Source organism: Penicillium lagena (genome assembly GCF_028827675.1).
Source record: "Penicillium lagena strain IBT 129212 chromosome Unknown utg000002l_segment0_segment0, whole genome shotgun sequence".
NCBI classification, from domain to species: Eukaryota; Fungi; Ascomycota; class Eurotiomycetes; order Eurotiales; family Aspergillaceae; genus Penicillium; species Penicillium lagena.
In genome coordinates this window covers 4,631,950-4,651,166 of record NW_026623223.1, presented here as the reverse complement: position 1 = coordinate 4,651,166, position 19,217 = coordinate 4,631,950, and the positions used below count along the sequence as shown (strand labels likewise).

Sequence of the window (19,217 nt, the reverse complement as noted above, 5' to 3'; positions counted from 1 at the left end):
TGGGGTCGATTAATAACTATCACAGCCTCTTTTATTAACCTCGTTAGGAAGGGATCGAACTTAGAGCCAACATCGTAGGTATTTTCTACCAATCAGCATTACCAGCCGCCTGTCATCCATGTTTGAACAATAATAGACTAATATCCGAGCGCACAGCCTTATGCAGAGCTGAGCTGCTGCCTCTAAAACTTCTATTTAGATCTAAGTATAAACAGGTGTCGGTCATAAATGGAGCGGATTCGCCATTGATCTCGTAACCCCTTGCCATCTTCTTTACATTTGTTTTTAAACAGTACGGTACCCCCGTATCTGCTGTACTTTTTTTTTTATACATCTCTGTTTTTTCAAGACCTTCGTTCAACATGCGGCTCATTTGGTGGCTACTTCAGTTAACACTACTAGCCTTGGCTTTGCCCGGAAGGAATCAGCTAAGGAATAAGCCAAGAACACCAAGTCTCTTGCCGTCCGTCCATACTACCACCACCACATCCGGCGCAAGTCTAGGCGCACCGTCGTCAAAACCAGGTATATCTCAATTCTCATACTCTATCTAGTTCCTAAACTAAATTTTCTGAAAGCCAGAGTATGCAAGAAGAAACCACCACCTATCGGTATGATTTGAAGAAGCTTTCTCTATATGGTCTACGCTAATTTCAAATTTGACAAAAAGTTCCTAGCCGCACGCCAGTTACGATATCGACACCGACACCAACGCCGACACCAAAACCAGGTACGTCTCAATTCTCATACTCTTTCAAGTGCGAAAGCTAATTTTTTGGAAGCCAAATCATGCAAGTCGAAACCGCCGCCTATCGGTATGATTTGAAGAAGCATTTCTATATTGTCCAAGCTGATTCTAATTATCACAAAGTCCCTAGCCGCACAAAAGTTTCGAAATCGACCCCGACACCAACATCAACAATCAGTGTTCACTCACTAGGCTGCCATGCATTGCCAGCTGAACCAGATCCTGGGCCGATCTGTGTCTGCACGAATGGTTTCACAACACGGATGACCGTTGCCTCTGAGTGCCCAACGACGATCCCGGCCGATTGGACTACGCATGCACCAGAGCCAACCACATCGACTAGTCAAATCCCCTACAGTTATTATAATATTACAAATGGGGCTCTCGTCCACTGTGCATCGTCTGTGGTGTCAAAGCTAGACATTTACACGGGGATAACCGAAACTTATTGCGCGGGCTCTACCTCGACAGACTCCAACTCGCCGGGTGTCACCTACACCACGACGCTGTGGCCTCAAACCACGACCGCAGTAACATACGGTAACTGGGGATATTATTCACCACCGGTATCATCGACGTTCACTTACAACGCTACTGCGGCTGCATATTCACTAGCGGTTAGCTTCTACACGGCTTTCAGCAGCGCCTGCCCGAGCTCTGCTGTTGCTACCGTCACGACCACCACTGATACCTCTTTTAATACATTCGCGACACTTCCAGGCGGTGCGATAGGCAGTTTTACGACTACAACTACGGAAGTCACCCTCTATAGTTGTACCAACCAAGCAACGCCGAGCGCCGCGCCCTGGTGGGTCGCATCTAGCGAGTCCGAAGATGGCATCGACAACAGTGGAACTCTAGCGGTTACCATCACTGACTCTTCATTCACGGAAGAGAATTTCGTCAAATGGCTTTGGGCTCTATCATATAGATTTGCATATGCGACCGTCAACTCCATCAGCAACCAAACAATCTACCGCGACGAGGGTAGAGAAGTGATTTCAATGGAGTTCCCATTCTATAGGGTCCCAACTGAAATTATGCTTGTGTACGGCAATAGTATCAATAGTGGTACGGGACTAGAACGGTTATCTGGGTCAGCGGTATTTGAGGAGAGCTCTGAAGAAGAGCTAGCGTGCGAACTAATGGAGGACATGGAGGTACTATTGGATACGTTCCTCGCCTTTATGGCAGGACCCGAAGGGGCAGCTCTTGCGGAAACTGTTGGTTTTACGATATCGTCGGACGCGAGGGCGATCATGCAGGACTCGATGAAGGCCTCTAAATTCGTGTTCGGTTGTCCGGGTGAAGGGTAAAGCTCAAGCATAGATAGATTTATTTCATAAAATTCTGTTTCCTCGCTTTCCGATTGATGATTAATTAAGGGCGCATACTAAAGCCTTCGTTGATATCTAATGATACATTTCGCTCTGCTGGAAGATGAACTAATAATATCTCCAACTACGTAACTATACTACATGCGCACGTGGCCTTCCCCGACTGCGCCCACACCACGCTTGTCAGCCTTTCTTCTCCTGATCCCCCCGTCTGCCTGTTAACAGCCACTAATCCTCTTTCTTTCTCTCTATTTCCCTCATACCCTCTCCCTTGCATAACGTCGACAAGAGCCATCTACTCACCGAGCGCTTGTATTCTCTTTGCCCTTGGAAACCCTTGAAAAATGAGCACGACTTTACTATCACTTCTGTGTGGCGAAAATTGGTGGTGGGACTCGAACGAAGAAAGCTACATCCGGTTTCACGAAGACGGCACCGGCAAAGTGAGTCTTCCCTCCATATATTCCATTAATTGAAGCTTATTGTATCTTAAGTTGGTTGCACGTTGCGAGTTCAGCATATTTATCGCTGCAGAAATTCAATGGAAGCCTTGTTCCCCTAATGCTCTGACCGATAAAATCGATATTGGGGCCACTCCCCCGTATCCCTCTCACTCGCGAGTCGTCGGTCAATTTGATATCGAAATGACACTCACGACACGCCGTGTAGGGGTTGGGGCGGTGGATATAGGAAAAGTCAGAATAAACGAATGCCAGCTTACAGAGAAGGCGTTTCTCCCTAATCAATATACCATTAGGGTGGAGCAAGGCAAGTTTATGGCCGTCAATGATGTTCCACACGTCCACGAGCTTCCATGTATTTCCACCTACTCATATCGGCTCATATTCGATCCTTCGCCCTTCCCACCGCAGCATATGTGGAAAGATCCTGCCGGAGCGCCAGAGTCGATACGGTTCTGGGAATGGACGAAATTTCAGGCCTATCCACGACCTATAAAATGGCAAATGACTTGGGGAGGAAAGATGTTAAATACATTCCTCAGGACAATAGGCTGTGATTGATAGATGACGAAGAAGGGCCGGGTCACGACGAGTTACTGTGTGTACATATAATACTCAATATTTACTAGTAGCTAAGTCTTTGCACCTAGATTAAGCTTATATTCATTAGTAACCATGGTCTTTCCATCGTCACCCAGAGTTACTCCGTAAATTTCTACCTAGTAACTAACTATACCTGGTAGCGGGCATAGATCGGTTCCCCGCAGCCGAGGATAATCAACCCCTCGTACATACCCAACTTCTTCTTCCTCTTCTTCTTCCCCGTACACACTTCACAACAATATACAACAGGAACTAAACCAAAGAATAAAACCATGTCCTACCAGCACCGCATCACCCTCCTAGGCACCGGGACAATCGGCCTCTCAATGGCAGCCCTCCACCTCCGCCGCCCCGACACATCTGTCACGCTTTACGACCCACGCCCAGACCTGGAGTCCCAAGTACACGAAGTACTGCCCGCATTCCTCTCATCCTCCTCCCTGAAACAAGAACACGGAGACGGAGACAAAGGCATAATCCAAAGTCTCCTCTCCACATCCCGTCTCCGCCTCTCCGCTTCCCTCGAAGATGCCTGCCGCGGCGCAACTATCATCCAAGAACAGACACCCGAAGTCCTTTCCTCAAAGCAGTCTCTCTGGACACAGGTCCAGGAATTTGCGGATCCCACGGCCCATCTGTGGAGTAGTTCCAGTGGGATTCCTGCTTCGGCGCAGTGTGCTACTTGTTCCGTTGAGGAGAACGATGTCAAGTCCCGTTTGCTCGTGGCTCACCCGTTTAATCCGCCGCATCTGATGCCTCTCGTGGAGATTGTTCCGGGGCCGGAGACTAAGGCGGATAGAGTTGAGTTTGTGAAGAGGTACTTTGATACTACGCCCGGTCCATTGCCTCTTCCCTCTTCCACGGAGAATCAGAGTCAAAGTCAGCAGAATGAAGGCTATTACCGCCCCATAATCCTACACAAAGAAATCTCCGGCTTCGTCGGAAACAGACTTGCATTTGCACTTCTACGTGAAGCATGCCATCTCGTTGGCGAGGGCGTGGTCAGCGCGCGGGACCTCGATGCTATCGTGACGGCTAGTCTTGGGCCGCGGTGGGCGGGCAGTGGTGTGTTTGAGAGCTATCATGCTGGCGGCGGGGAGGGCGGGATTGGAGCTTTCTTGCAGAAGCTTATGCCGACAATCCAGCCCGTGTGGCGAGATTTGGGGCAGACGGAGATTAGTGCGGAAGGCGGGGAGAATTGGAGGGAGATGGTTGTGCAGCAGACCGAGGAGGCATATGGCCCGTATACGGCGGAGACGAGGAGGAGCAAAGAGGAGATGCTGCGGGAGGTGGTGGCGATGCAGCAGCGGAGCTGGAGTGATTTACAATAGAACAAGATGTAGTAAACGAAAAAAAAACCAACTTGAAATTTAGAAAAACATTCATCTATTCATTTCATTCTATTCCCTTCTCTTTTTAGGACGGACCCTTACAGGATCTGCTGGAAGGCCCGGTTGATGGGCGAGCGCACGGTCGCGCCCTTGTAGAAGTCGATGGTGGCAATGGCACGCTTGCTGATGCCCTCGGGTGTGAACTCGAACTTGGCGTACACCTCCTTGTACGGGCCGGAGGCACCGAAGCGGTTCAGGCCGAACTGCTCGTGCGCGTATCGCTCCCAACCCATGGTCGAGCACACCTCGACCGACAGCACCGGGATGCCATCGGGCAGCACCTGAAGGCGGTAGGCCTTGTCCTGGGCGTCAAACACCTCGAAGCAAGGAACGGACACCACGCGGGCGGCGACGCCGTGCTTCTCCTTCAGGTAAGTGGCGGCCTCGATACAGATGCCGACCTCCGAACCGGTCGAGATGATGGTCACGGCAGCGTTGGGGGTGTCGACCGCGACGTAGCCACCCTTCAGGGCGTTCTCGATGGTCGAGTTCTCCAGCTGGGGCAGGTTCTGGCGGGTCAAAGCCAGGATAGTGGGAGTGTGCTTGGCAGTCAGAGCCGAATAGTAGGCGGCGCTGGTCTCGTTGCCGTCGGCGGGACGCCAGACCATGCAGTTGGGCAGAGCACGGAAGTGGGCCAGAGTCTCGATAGGCTGGTGGGTCGGGCCGTCCTCACCCAGACCGATGGAGTCGTGAGTGGCGACGTAGATGGTACGGACACGCGAAAGAGCCGACAGGCGCACAGCCCCGGCGGCGTATGACACGAAGTTCAGGAAGGTACCTCCAGCGGGGATGATAGTACCATAAGCGGCGAGACCGTTCATGACGGCGGCCATGGCGTGCTCACGCACACCGTAGCGGATATAGCGGCCGGACCACTCGCCAAGGCCCAGGTTGGGGGGCTGGAAGTCGACGGCGTTCTTCCAGCGGGTGTTGTTGGAGCCAGTCAGATCGGCCGAGCCGGACAGCAGCTCGGGGATGACCGAGTGGATCTTCTCCAGGACGGCCTCCGACAGCTTGCGCGAGGCGATGGCAGGGTCAGTCGGCTTGTAGGTGGGGAGGCTCTTCTCCCAACCCTCGGGCAGCTTGCCGGCCAGACGGCGAGCCAGATCGGCACCCTCGGCCTTGTGCTCGGCCTGGTACTTCTGGAAGAGCTGGTTCCACTCCTGCTCCTTGGCGGCGCCCTCGGCGGCGTGCTTGTGGTACAGGTCGTACACCTCCTGGGGCACGACGAAGCTCTGGGATGGGTCGAAGCCAAAGGCCTTCTTCACGCTCTCAGCATCATCGGCCTTGAGGGGGGCGCCATGGACACCGCCGGTGCCCTGCAACTTGGAACCGAAACCGATGGTGGTGGTCAGCTTGATGACGGAAGGCTTGTCCTTGACCTGCTGGCACTTGCGGATAGCATCCTCGATACCCTGGAGGTCGTGGTCACCATCCTTCACGTGCTCAATATGCCAGCCGTAGGCCTCGAAGCGCTTCATCACATCCTCGGTGAAGGCGCACTTGGTGTCACCGTCTAGGCATATAGGGTTAGTTCGCGTTTCCCCACCGGGTAGAATCGGGCTGATCGAAGCTTAACGTACCGATGGAAATGCCATTGTCGTCATATATGGCGATCAGGTTGCCCAGCTGCAGGTGGCCAGCCATGCTAGCGGCTTCGCTGGCAATGCCCTCCATGGCGCAGCCATCACCGAAAAAGGTGTAGGTGTAGTTGTTGATCAGATCGTAGCCGGGCTTGTTGAACACAGCGGCGGTGTGGGCCTGGGCGATGGCCAAACCGACGGCGTTGGAGAAGCCCTGACCCAGAGGACCCGTGGTAACCTCGATACCGGGGGTGTCGTGGGACTCGGGGTGTCCAGGGGTGATACTGCCGACTTGCTGCGTTCGTCAGAACAGATCCCAATTTCATAATGATTCTCAAAAACGTACACGGAAGCTCTTCAGGTCGTCCATGGTGAGCTTGTAGCCGAACAGGTGGAGCAGAGCATACTGCAGCATGCAGCCGTGGCCGTTCCTGAGGAAGAGCGTAAGCGTCAGTGGGCAATTGATTCATTGGAGCGTTACGAGTAGAAATTTAATCCAATAGAAACACTCACGAGAGAACGAAACGATCACGGTTGACCCAGTCGGGGTTCTGGGGGTTGAAGTTCATGAACTTGTTGAACAAAACGTGGGCCACGGGGGCCATGCCCATCGGGGCACCGGGGTGACCCGAGTTGGCCTTGGCGACGGCATCAACCTGACGGAAAATTAGTTAACGGGTCAATTGAAGGCGAAGACGGTGGCAGATGGCCAGCTTGTTCTGTTCCGCCACGTCCGGAGTGGATGGAGCGAGCAGGACGTACCGCGAGAACACGGATGGTGTTGACAGCCAACTTATCCAGATCAGTGTAACCCATGATGGCGGTTACTAGAGAGAGAGTCAGCAATGATCAGTCGGATGATTGAGGGCGAACGTACGATGATGGGGTGTTGATATGTAAGGGGGAGGATGAAGGAGAAAAGAGGGAGAAGAAGGAAAGAAAGAAGAGATGGAGGGGTGTCTGGTGGTGGGGGGCGGATGATGTCTGTGGTGGGGCGGACTACATAACATACTGCAGATATCTTCGCAGGCCATAGGCGCGAGTATACATGGATTCTATAGGAGTAGGAGTAGGTGCTGTAGTCATCATATTCTACTTCCGCTACTATCCATTCGAATGATCGATCTCAACATGGCAATTGCAACAGTTACTGATCATACGAAGTTATCGCCTCCATGGATGCTGACTCAACCACTCTGGCCTCCCATCCCACGAACACTCGCAGATCCTTCGCGAACACGGTCGGGCTTCTCTCTTGTCAGTAACCCGGCGAAAAACCCTTCAGGTCATTCTCTTCCTTTGTCCCGTCGGATATATGACTCTGCACACCGGGGGGCCGCCCGGACCACGCTGCTCCGGCTCAGCGGAGCCCTATTATTCATTAGCCGACTGACAGCTCACGATCTGGCTCTGGAATCGGCTTGTCCCAATCTGGCCAATCCGCTTATTAGAAATTCCCGGCGCTCTACTCCCTACCCATCTCCACAAATTTTCGTTGGGGGTTCGAAAGCCGGTGTCCCGAAACAGCATAGCGTGCTCACTCACGACTAGGTATACAGAGGCTGTTCATCCAGATTGGGAGATCAATTATTTAGGCAGAATTCAACCGCTCCTAGTGGCAAAGGAACTCATCCGCTACAGTGTAGAAGCCGCAGCCACTATTCTTCTAATGGACGCTAGGTTCGACTTCCATAGTATAAGCCCAGCAACCTAAAGCTAGTACATATTACGCATCTTGACCTTCATGTCCTTGTGCTTTGGCTGAGATAATCGCGTTAAATCAATAATGTCACATATATTTTAAGCTTATTCTTACCCTGCAGCGGAGGAGTCACTCCACCCTACCTATCAGACAGACTGAGGAGGAGGAGGAGGAGGAGGAGGAGGAAGAAGAAGAAGAAGGGAGACATTAGGAGATATATACCTGTCTGTTCAAACGCAACAAACAATTTCCTTAACATTGTGCGCACAGTATGGTCTGAATATGATAGATGCCTGGAGCGTACTTATGAAGCCATAGCTGCAAATAGGCTTGCTCTTCCAATTTTTATCTACCCCACAGATGCTTAAGTATATCTGACACTAACGATTTAGGGCTAGAATGTATTCTTTCTTTCTTTGTAGCCGGCGAAATAAGATATCGGGTAAATTGGACTTAGCAAATCGATATGTGGATCCGGATTTCGGCAAAAGCCTACAGCCATTCCAAGCCAATGACAAAGCAAAATTAATGCCTTCTCAGTTTCTAGTCCAGCTGTAACTGCGACAAGACATACACTCACTCACTGTGCGATATATATTATACGCTCCAGATATAAATTGTATACGACTGATACCAAAATATACACAGGGTCCCGAGAATTTTCTCCAATCATTCCGTATAAAACACTTCGTCCAACACCTTCCACCACCCAGGACCCTCTGCGCTACCCACAGCACCAGGAATTGGACTCTCCTAGTACAACATATCAAATCAGCTCCAATACCAGGATATAGAAACAAGAAATTAAGAAAATTTAAGCTCACCTGCATTCCATCGGTCATAGCCCACCACTCCCTCACCTTGGGATTGGCCTTCATGCACGCCATGTCACCCTCAAAGTCCGAGCCGATATACTTGAATGTTGAGAACAACGTCCTGTCATTGTCAAAGAAGATCGAATCTGCATTGTACCTGGAATCAGCGCGATGAACCAATATCCATGGCTTTCTCTTGCATGACGTACAGTCCCGGATGTTGCAGTCTTTGATTTGCTGTAGAACCTCGGGCCAGACGTTGGCATGGCATTCTTTGTAAGCTGCTACAGCGGATGGTTTGAGATGGACAATTTGCGCGATTCGACGGACAGGAGACATTGTGCCTTGTGGGTTGCAGATCGTTCGGAAATGGACGAAGTTTCTCTGGATGCGGGGGGACTTTGCGGGTTTATGTCTTGCGTATACGCGATGGACAGAAGAGAAACTGGAAACTTGGCTTGCTGATAGGTGTCGTCAGTGCAATGGAAGTGTTGAAGGAGAGAACAACTTTGCTTGCCCCTCCGTCACGTCGTTGCGACGCTCTCCTCTCGGGGAGTGCTAACCCGAAGCCCCACCGGTATCCCGAGTTCAACTCCACAACAGTTCATATAAACTTCATCCTCTATTACAAAACTTATATACAAAACCATGTAATAGCCTTTACGAGCGCACCCTCTGGCTGCGACGAACCGGTCGAATTAAACAGACAGCTTTGGCGGTTTAGGAGAAGAATTTGGGGTCTCCGGCGCGACATAAAGACTATTTGAGTTAGTATGAGGGAACATTACATTTTACAGAGCCGGAGAGAGGATTTTATAGCATGCTTATGATCATCGCATGTACTAGAACAGGAAGCCTGCCAAGTCAGTCTAACACAAGAGGGTTATCCGACTAAGGAACTCTGTGTGACATCAACCTTTCAATAGTATTCCTTCCAGTCCAGCCTCACACGCAGATGTTCAAAAACAGTCGTGGATTCAGGTCTCGAAGCAAAGAAGCCCCCAGATTTATGGAAAGGTTTCGAAGACGCCTTTCCAGAGTCCAGGCCACGCAAATAGCTCAAGAAAGCAGAGGTCTGTTTCCGGAAAGTAGCGTACAGATGAAGAACGGTACCTTCACTCTCATGACGACGTCCATTCAGCCCATCTTCTCTAGAAAGAGGGCTAAAGGCGAGAATGGTGCTGAAAATAGAGTCGAGCAATTTCGCTGCCTGTGCGTGTCGCTTACTGAGGAAGAAGGCGAACAGCATTTGGTCGATTATGTCCTCATGATAATCGCGGAGTCGGGGCACCGAATGCGCGGCTTCGATCGTACCGTCGATATCACCGCGGTTAAGACAGCGTTCGATCCTGTCGAGGGTTTCTTGCAAGCGGCGCCAGGTCGAGCCGACGCCGATGTGGAAACAGTAGTCGCTGACGGCAAGGACAAAGTGTTGAGCGTCGATGCGGAACTTCTGGAAAATATTTCGTGTGTCTCCAGAGAGAGAACCACGGACGGTTGAGTCGCGAATCAGGCCCTTGGCGACTGATACCATGCGAAGGAGGCGAAGCAAATGTTTGAAAACACGGTCATATTTATTGAGAGACCGGAGAGTGATGATCGTTTCGAGGACTTCAGGTGGCTTATACTGAAGACGAAGGAAATCCAGCGCCTCAATAGCATTGGGATCTTTGCACCGCTCGATTTCATCGGGATTCAATTCTCGAATGGAGAAGCTCATTCCACCCGGCAGTTCGTTCTCGTTATCTTGTGCTTCAGGGTCGGTTTCACCAAAGTAACAGTCGCCGAGGAGTCCAATCAAGACCAAGCGAAGCTCTGAGCTGGCGGGTGGCCATGTGTCACGGCTGCCCAAACGCAACCCCGTATGTACGCCGCTGCGCATGACGCCGGCTTTGCGTTCTCCACTCTCCATTTCAGGATCGAAAAGGGAGTTTGACAGACGTGACACAAATGATCCGTCTCCCAGAAGCTGAAACCGCCATTGTAGATTGAGATGGTGTCGTATATTGTGCTCTTTAAAAAGATGATGGAGACATGAGAAGTCGATCAGAAGCGCCTGGGATGATATGACCGGCGCAAGAGACAGATAGAGACCTGAAGTCATGTCCGGCCCAAAACGGCTGTCATCGTAAGCGGGAGTAAAGCCTCTGGCTCGGTGGAGCAGTCCAGAGAATTTATCTTTGGAGAGAGCTCCTTGATCCGCGACGACTTCCGATACACGCTTCTCATCGTCAATATCGAAAAGCTCAAATGTTTCCGCTAGCTCCTCTTGTTCGTTAATAGTATCAGCCTCGGTCAAGAGGGGCTCAGATTCGGTCTCTTGTGTACAAGACTCGCCGCGATGGTACCTCAGGATCTCAGCACGAAGTTTGCATTCATATTCTTGTGCTGTCCGTTGGATTCGCTCAATATCATCCCATACAGTCGCACATTGCAGATTCAAACGACCCGCACGATTAAGCACATCAAGTCGACCGATGGGATGTTGCGGATGAGATCGTTTGAGCAGCCGAAGACTTCTTCCACTCTCGAAAATTGAATGCGCTTGATCAATAGGGATGGTATGCGGCATGTGGTCTGCGCGGTAGTTGAAATCAACCCGGACAGGCCCTGTCCTGAACTTGCCAGGCTCCTCAAAGCATTCGAGTTGGACAAACGTTCTACCACTCGCAACGTCTTCATTCAACGCTGGTTCCTCCGGCCGAAGACCAATCCAGCCCTCGACGAATTTGAACCAAGGCGCCGCTACGCGGATAACGATTTCCTGGACGAGGTTCTCTAGCCACCCATACCTTTGGGCACAGAAAGCCGCTCGTTCCATGACAGTCGAGATGATTTGGGCCTCTGAAACGCATTTCTCAGCCGCGTCCACAATATCCATCAGAGCGCCGACCAAGTCCCCGCACCGCTGAAATAGCGCCTTAGCCTGCAAAAGTGAAACAATGTTTCTAGAATAATCGAGAAGCTGCTGTTCGAGGCTGAAAATGATTACGGCCGTGGCGCTGCTCAGCGTGAATAAAGCAGGCATTTCCTTGCCCTTGACCTGAGTGGCCTGCGCAAATGCTCGCAGTCGCTGCATGTTGGTGCCGCACTGTAGCACATCTCTGATGATGGTCTCCAAAACCTCCGGGCTAATACCTGAGACGTGCGCGTGTGTTAGATGTCTGTCAAAATGGTTGGTCCGTTCGTTGTAGCGGAAAAATGGCGAGCTCCAGCCGAGTCCTAGTCGAAGCAAGGATCGAATGAGCACATCGTTTCGGACCAGACGACCTGGTTTTCCTTGATCACTCCGACGCGCCAATGCGGCGTCAAAGCCTCTTGCTCCGGATTCGCTAAAATACGCAGAGACCGGTTCACGAAATGACCGGTCCTGATACTTCTCCCATGATTTCAGCGGGGAGGTGTAGCCGGGCAGTTCCTTCAATCCTTCCAGCGCCCATATATTCTCTTCGTCGTCAGCGGAGATGTCTTGTAAGAGATCAGACTGTGTCTCGGACAGGCCGTCTATCGAGGGCTCGATGAGGGAGTCGGGAGACGATCCAGGTGGCCCGGGTACATCGCTGAACGTATCGAGTTTCCAGATCGAGTCGTGTTGCTGTTTGGAACTAGGCTCAACAAGTAAGCTGTTCAGCCCCGATTTTGGGATGTCTAGATGGAACGAAAGTCAGTTTACCCAGATCATTGGAGGCGAGCCATTGGAACGCACCAGGCAGAGTCGCATTCCACGGTAGCTGCAAGGCCTCGACACTGAACGTGGACAGTCGCCAGAAGCCATCGCTGGCAAAGGGATCGGTGTCCGACTCCATCGATTGAGTCGAACGCGTCAACACCAAGGAGAATAAGAGAGCAACCATTTGTTGTCCCGCGGGCGATAACCGATTGGCGCACAGACCACCGGGTGATAAGCTCTCGTGAACTGATGTCCAAGGCCAACTCAATTCCTTCACACGACCTGCTTCTCTCATAATCAACCCACCATGCCGCCCAGGAAGAAGGCCAAGCGCGCACACTCAACCACCCCCAGGACACCGCCGCATCGAGCGTCAACACCCCCGGCTCGACCTCGAGCGCCGTCAAACCAGACCCAGACGAGTACGACCTCATAACAGACCCATGGACCGACGAACAGGAGACCGCGCTGTTGAAGGCGATCATCAAATGGAAACCAGTCGGTAAGTGTGGCTTGTGGCCTATAGAATGATCCTCGCGCTGATGTGCTGTTCCTCTAGGAATCCATAAGCACTTCCGCATGCTCGCCATCTCCGACTACTTGAAGAGCCAAGGATACGCGCCGGCTTCGGCGGAGCATATGCGCATTGCGGGGATTTGGAAGAAGCTAGGATCTCTCTACAATCTGGAGGAATTGGATGAGCGGGTAAGCTGTGACGCGATGGGCATGTCTTCCATGTCTGCTAATGAGTACTCGCTATGTGTGTAGGAGAATTCATTGATCATGGACACAAGCGAGGACGGCGAGCTGTCGAGCGACATGTACTGTCCCTTCGAGCTACCGGATGAGGAATACGGCGAGATGATGTTCGACAGACGGCTGGCGATGGAAAGCTCCACTTCCCCAGTCAGTCGCCCGGCGGAGTCTCGACGAGGAAGCACGGTGGCAGATACCGATGGTAAGGTCCTTTGGTAATTCTGTTCTTCACCAGTCTGAAGCTAACCGCACTGGTCGGCATAGAACCGCGCTCTTCTCCCGCGCCATCGCGAGGCCGCAAGTCCAATCGCCCGTCTCGCCCATCTACGCGCGGAACGCGCTCGTCAAAACTGCAAGCAGAAATCAGCAGTCAGGGAAAAGCATCTGATGATGACGGAGAGTCGGGTGAGGATACCGGCGCCAATGATGAGGCCGACGAGGAGGGTGAAGAGGGTTCCGGCGAGAGCGAGGGTGATGAAGAGGCAGGGGATGAGAAAGGGTCGCGCAGCACTCGCGCGCAGGCGTCTCGGCCGAAGCAGAAGGACAAGAAGCCGGCTACGAGTACGGGAACACGCCGGACGGGACGGCGTCGGTGAGAATTGTCTGATTTTTCCAGCTTTGAACTTGATACCTATAGTCGTTTGGAATTGGCGTTTTGAGTTTTTACCGGTCTGTATGATTATCAAGATTCAGAGACACCCCGGAGATTTTGCAGAAAGTTCGGAGACAAAGTCCCTATGACAAGACATACGGGCAGGGCCCTTTTGTCTGCCCGCCTCGAGGATCTCCGAAGATTTGTGCCCGCTACTACTAGGGCTGACGTCCGCTTAACTTCTGATATGCAATGGGGACGGGGCCAAGGACGAGAACCTTAGAGGTCTATTTATAATGTCAAGGAGACCCAAGAAAAGAACTTGATTTATATGGAGAAAATGGCATCCTAGTAACTACATAAGTAGGGGTAGTCGATCGCTGTAGGAGGTCTAACGGTCATTCGGGGGTAACAAAGGAAACAGCTCAAAAAGGTCATGGTACAAGGGGAGCAGCACTGGTTTACAGGCGCTTCATGATGGCCTCGGCATACTCGTGGGTCTTGGCCTTGCCGCCAAGGTCACCGGTGAGAGACTAGATCACGGAATTAGTAGGGGTTCGTAGGGAACAGGCAGATAGATAATAACTCACCTTGCCCTCAGACAGGGTGTCGAAAGTGGCCTTCTGGATGCGAGCGGCGTGGTCGTGCAGACCCATGTGCTGCAGCATCATAATACTGCTCAGCAGCAGAGCAGTGGGGTTGGCGAGACCCTTGCCGGCGATATCGGGGGCAGAGCCGTGGACGGCCTCGAAGATGGAGCACTCGTCACCAATGTTACCGGAGGGAGTCAGACCCAGACCACCGATCAGACCGGCGCACATGTCGGACAGAATGTCACCGTACAGGTTGGGCATGACCAGGACCTTGTCGTTGTAGGGGGTGGGGTCGGTGACGATTCGCAGGCAGGAGTTGTCCAGCAGCTCGGCATCGAACTCGATGTCGGGGAAGTCCTTGGCGATCTCGCGGGCGGTGTTGAGGAAGAGACCGTCGGACATCTTCATGATGGTGGCCTTGTGCACGACGCGGACCTTCTTCTTATTGATCGACTGCGCGTACTGGAAAGCGAAGCGCAGCACACGCTCCGAGGCCTCCTTGGTGATGAGCTTGATGCTCTGCACCACGCCATCCACCACCACGTGCTCAATGCCCGAGTATTCACCCTCGGTGTTCTCACGGATCAGGACCGTGTCGACGTTGTCGTAGGGGGTCTTGTAGCCAGCGATCGAGCGGCAAGGACGCAGGTTGGCGAACAGGTTGAAGGTCCGGCGGAGAGTCAGGTTCAGAGAGACATGACCCTTGCCCACGGGTGTCTACAGAGGCAGAGTTTAGTATTTTCACAAGCCAACAAGTAAAAATCGCCTACCGCCAGAGGACCCTTGAGGGCAACGTAGTTTTTCTGCACGCTCTTGATAGCAGCATCGGGGATGGCGGTCTTGCCATCCTTGAGGATGGGGGTGACATCGACGGACTCCCACTTGACCGGGGCCTAGAGCAAGACAGTTTTAGCATCGTGGATGAGCGGAGTCGGCATCCCGAGGGGTCGGTACCTTAGCAGCGGCGAAAATGTCCTTGACAGACTGCGAGATCTCCGGTCCAATGCCATCACCCTCGATCAGGGTGACGGTGTACTTGCCCTATTCACAATAATCAGCCTTGTCCGCGCGGTTCTGCCACTCCATGTTCGGACCGTGGGTAATGTGTCCGGCAGAAGCAAAAACCAAGATTACGGCAGTGTCACGTACATCAGCGCCCTTCTGGCCCTTGAACTTGGCGACGGGGTCTTGCGAAGCACTAGCGTAGGTGCGCAGCTATCGGAAGTTAGTCAATTGAGTCGTCCTAAGTCGCAATTGGGGGGTTTGGGGATGGAGGGCTGCATACCTGCGACACGGGGGCGAAGCTGGAGACCACACGGGGCGACCGCAGGCATCGGGCAGCAGTAAAGGAACGAGCAGCGAGCATTGTGACGATAACCCTGAAAGAGTGAGGGAAGGTGGATTGGGAGTGGGAGGGAGTAGGAGAGAGAATCGAGAGAAAGAAGACGGAGAGCGCAAATTCTCGGCACCCGCCCGATCCGACCGGACTGACGGACTGAGTGGCTTGATTGGGGCCGACCCTCGGACTGTTTACTCTGGCATCCACTTGTACTACTTGCTTATCCCCCATACCATCCATACCACGGGACATGTAATCATCCATTTGGGTTTTGATATTGTTCATCATTGCACCCGTTCTTTCCTCTGTCTACCTCCATCCTCCTGCCTCCACCCCTTCCCTGACTCCTCCACCGCCACGCCATGGCCGCCGACTTGGACGTCGCCAGCCACTACAACCTGCCCTCCGAATACCCCGACGAATGGCCGGCAGCATTGAACGATGATGATGGTGTCGAGGAGGAACCCGCTGTCCAGCGCACCAAGACCAAATCCCGTCCGCGCAAGTCGCGCTACTTCGCGCTGGAACGCACCGACAGCGACTTGCGGAAGAGCTTTGGGTCTCGCCATGGGAAGGAGGCGGCCCGAGAGAAAACAAAACGGGATGAACCAGATCCGCTAGGAACCAGTGACAGCGTCCTTCGCATTCTCAAGCAGCGTGGAGTGCCCCTCGAAGATGCAGGCGGCAGCCGGTCCCGATACCTGCTCTCCTCGACGTCCTTCTCGCCCGCGCTGTTCCTGTCCCAAGCACATTCGACGGCCTCGATTCAAGAGCTCACCAGTGGCCTCGACCGTCTGTCGCAATCCATCGACCAGAAGTCAGCATCGCTCAAGGTCTTGGTCGAGGCCAACTTCGAGCGCTTCGTGCGGGCCAAAGCAACCATCGATAGCGTTTACGCGGAAATGAAAAACCCAGGGACCGAGTCCGAGAATGAACAGACTCTGGCACCGCGCAGGTCGGCCGGCCATGCCCGCACCCCATCGGGCCAGCTGCGAAGCATCTCCCCCTTACCCCCGGGCAAGAGAAAGAACGCGCTCACGAAGGACAGCGAGTACGGCATGAGGGGCATCCGAGGTCCTCTGGTGGAAGCCTCTGTCAAGGCAGAAGAGGTGTGGGGTCCAGCTTTGGGAGGGCGAGACCGGGAACAGATGTTGAAGGCGGTTGTGGATTCCATGGAGAAGCACCGGGACGTATATGAAATCGGAAGCTATCTCTCCAAGGCCATCCAACAAAGGGACTATGACGCCGTTTTTGAGCAGTATACCAAGGCCAGAACACTGGCGAATCGCGCAAAGAACATCGCAGAACAGGCCTCCAGCAGTCGCCGACAGCTGACCGACTTCGAGATACATACGATCCTGGCGATGGGTCGCATGTGGATGGACGTCGGCCAACAGATCCATGACTTCAAGCGGGATCTCTGGAAGCGCCTCAATGATGCACCAACGACATCAACCACAAGCACCGCATCGGGTCCTCTGGAAGAGTATATGGAGCTGATCGGAGCATTGTTGGAACTGGGCGTCGAGAAAAACCCTATCTGGGCATGGCTTCAGAGCCGCTTCGATTTCCTCAAGTCGAGGATCACCTCTTTCTGTGACCGGTGTAAGGTGGAGATTGAGATTCTGAGGCGGAGACTGGCCGGAGGAGAGAAACCAACGCCGCAGGCGACGGCATCCTACCTCCGCTTAGCACCGCGTGATGGCTCGTCAGAGATTCCTGAGAGCCTGGACACAGATCAAGTCATTGAGCTCTGGGATTGCCTTCAGGCATACTTGACCCGGCTGTTATCGTCACAGGGCGGTTTGCTCGGCGAAACCCTCGATTTCTGGGAAGTAGCGCAGTCATTCATTGACGGCAATCGACAACGAATTCTTCCTGCTGGCTTTGAGGGGGAGAGCCGCAAGCATCATCAGCTGTCGAGAGGCAACATCGAAGAGCTCGAGAAGGGCATTGTGCAGCTGGTCAATCTGATCCGGGAGAACGTGCTTGCCTTGTTCAACGAACCACCCACAGAAGATATCTCTAGCCTCTTCTCTCCGGTCCCAGAAACCCCGACCAGCCCAGAGTCCAGGGGCGTTACACCGACCGAGTCTCGATTCAAGCTTGATCCCAGGAATATGCCGTTCAAAACCCCGAAGCGCGGGGAGCATTGGGATGACTTTGCATTCTGGCCGCCTTTTTCCAACTCACTCAGTGGTGTCCACTACCTGAGCAAATTCCTCGTCATCATCGGGACCGCCGCCAGTGACATGGCAGCTTTGCCCCCTGTTAACGGCGGTGGGCAACCTCATGATTTGCTGAAGGTCTTGGTGAGTACCGCGAGGGAGCGGTCTGCGCGTGTTGCTTGTGCCGCCTGGAGTAAAGATGCGGAGAATTGCAAGATGCTGGAAGACTGGACGCGTGATTCGGAGAAGCGGGATCTGACCAAGATGCCGGGACTCTTTTTCGCCTTTGAGAGCGCCATTCTCAGCGGCATGCAGAAAATCTTGTATGTTTCGGAGGCTATGACGAAGCCGGGCTCGGTGGATGTTGTTACGCAGCCGCCTGCGAAACTTCTTCAGATGGTTCGTTCCCAGTTCGTCTCCAGCGTGTACAAGGCGCTCAGCGGTCTGGTCGAGAACGCAGAACGTGTCATCCCCGTGGAAGAAGACGACGAATGGACTCTTTCTAGCCTCGCAACGGCTGGTCTAGGAACGGACACTGCATCGACGGTGCTCGCAGCAAATTCTGTCGACTCTCGGAATAGGGTAAGTCTGAGTTGTCCTTGGTGGTCGACCAGCTCACTAACAGCACCACAGAACGTTCGCATTCTCTTGACGCTTTCCAACCTCAAGGCGCTCCAGGCCGACTATGTTCCACAACTAATCACCAACTTCGAGACCTCGTTCTCCGTCAAGTTGACCGAAGAAGGGAACACGGTCCGAGACGTACTCAGCCAGATCGAAGACCAGCTGTTCAAGTCGTACACCACACCGGCCATCGCTTCCCTGAACGAGATCATCGCAAATGGCATCGCATCGCCCAACTGGGTGCCGTCCACCGACCGGCCAGACCAGGTCCGCCCTTACGTCTATGCCACCATGCTTGCCCTCGTGCTGGTGCACACTGAGATATCCACGACGATCCCCTCGACCGTGTCCGCCGGTTCCAGCCGCACCCCGTCCAACGCCCCGGGATCGCTGCTGTACACCATCCTCACGCATCTCTTGGCGCAAGTCTCCACGTCCCTGTTGAATGCGTTCAGTGCACGTAAGACCTTTACACTGGCCGCCTTGATGCAAGCTACACTGGATACGGAGTTCATCGCGCAGACGTTGTCGCAGTACTCGTCCGACGAGGCATCGAACATCCAGAGCCAGATCTACGTCGAACTGGACCGACGCACCACGAACGAAGCGCGCACGAAACTCCAAGCCGAGCTGGGCGAGATGCGAGTCGTCCTCAAGAGACTGCGAGACCGCACCAAAGGCGAGTTTGCCTGCTTCAAGAAGTCTCGCAGTGGCGGCGGTAGTGGTGGTGGAAGTGGTGGAAGTGGCGGAGGATCCAAATCATCTACGAATTCATAGATAATGCAAACTAGCAACAATGAATGTTAATTAAAGGGTATCACTACTTTCGAACTGT

General features: G+C 53.2%; 9 protein-coding genes across 9 annotated transcripts; 5 read left to right on the top strand and 4 right to left on the bottom strand.

Annotated features, from left to right (window-relative positions):
- Positions 1-585: 585 nt before the first annotated feature.
- On the top strand, positions 586-2,064 carry N7510_004709 (uncharacterized protein; the record flags this gene model as incomplete). Its single annotated transcript, XM_056976635.1, has 4 exons — positions 586-611; positions 678-730; positions 783-815; positions 872-2,064. The coding sequence occupies 4 exons, from the start codon at positions 586-588 to the stop codon at positions 2,062-2,064; spliced, it is 1,305 nt and encodes a 434-aa protein (XP_056836591.1).
- A 1,357-nt stretch (positions 2,065-3,421) lies between these two features.
- On the top strand, positions 3,422-4,480 carry N7510_004708 (Dehydrogenase multihelical; the record flags this gene model as incomplete). Its single annotated transcript, XM_056976634.1, has 1 exon — positions 3,422-4,480. One exon carries the CDS (start codon positions 3,422-3,424, stop codon positions 4,478-4,480), a length of 1,059 nt encoding a protein of 352 aa, XP_056836590.1.
- A 98-nt stretch (positions 4,481-4,578) lies between these two features.
- On the bottom strand, positions 4,579-6,939 carry tktA (transketolase tktA; the record flags this gene model as incomplete). Its single annotated transcript, XM_056976633.1, has 5 exons — positions 4,579-6,056; positions 6,124-6,418; positions 6,470-6,554; positions 6,637-6,779; positions 6,886-6,939. The coding sequence occupies 5 exons, from the start codon at positions 6,937-6,939 to the stop codon at positions 4,579-4,581; spliced, it is 2,055 nt and encodes a 684-aa protein (XP_056836589.1).
- A 315-nt stretch (positions 6,940-7,254) lies between these two features.
- Positions 7,255-7,674, top strand: N7510_004706 (uncharacterized protein; the record flags this gene model as incomplete). Its single annotated transcript, XM_056976632.1, has 1 exon — positions 7,255-7,674. One exon carries the CDS (start codon positions 7,255-7,257, stop codon positions 7,672-7,674), a length of 420 nt encoding a protein of 139 aa, XP_056836588.1.
- An 820-nt stretch (positions 7,675-8,494) lies between these two features.
- N7510_004705 (L-rhamnose mutarotase) lies at positions 8,495-8,979 on the bottom strand (the record flags this gene model as incomplete). The annotated part of the gene is made up of 3 exons (XM_056976631.1): positions 8,495-8,578; positions 8,650-8,786; positions 8,850-8,979. 3 exons carry the CDS (start codon positions 8,977-8,979, stop codon positions 8,495-8,497), a joined length of 351 nt encoding a protein of 116 aa, XP_056836587.1.
- Positions 8,980-9,559: 580 nt separating this feature from the next.
- On the bottom strand, positions 9,560-12,446 carry N7510_004704 (tubulin gamma complex associated family protein; the record flags this gene model as incomplete). Its single annotated transcript, XM_056976630.1, has 2 exons — positions 9,560-12,250; positions 12,300-12,446. The coding sequence occupies 2 exons, from the start codon at positions 12,444-12,446 to the stop codon at positions 9,560-9,562; spliced, it is 2,838 nt and encodes a 945-aa protein (XP_056836586.1).
- A 182-nt stretch (positions 12,447-12,628) lies between these two features.
- Positions 12,629-13,662, top strand: N7510_004703 (EAF7 family protein; the record flags this gene model as incomplete). The annotated part of the gene is made up of 4 exons (XM_056976629.1): positions 12,629-12,812; positions 12,870-13,015; positions 13,079-13,268; positions 13,331-13,662. Coding segments are annotated over 4 exons (852 nt in total), but the record flags the coding sequence as incomplete, so codon positions are not given.
- A 457-nt stretch (positions 13,663-14,119) lies between these two features.
- On the bottom strand, positions 14,120-15,617 carry N7510_004702 (isocitrate dehydrogenase (NAD(+)) IDH2; the record flags this gene model as incomplete). Its single annotated transcript, XM_056976628.1, has 6 exons — positions 14,120-14,191; positions 14,249-14,968; positions 15,022-15,144; positions 15,206-15,292; positions 15,401-15,466; positions 15,537-15,617. 6 exons carry the CDS (start codon positions 15,615-15,617, stop codon positions 14,120-14,122), a joined length of 1,149 nt encoding a protein of 382 aa, XP_056836584.1.
- Positions 15,618-15,952: 335 nt separating this feature from the next.
- On the top strand, positions 15,953-19,159 carry N7510_004701 (exocyst subunit SEC5; the record flags this gene model as incomplete). The annotated part of the gene is made up of 1 exon (XM_056976627.1): positions 15,953-19,159. One exon carries the CDS (start codon positions 15,953-15,955, stop codon positions 19,157-19,159), a length of 3,207 nt encoding a protein of 1,068 aa, XP_056836583.1.
- Between the last annotated feature and the right edge of the window lie 58 nt (positions 19,160-19,217).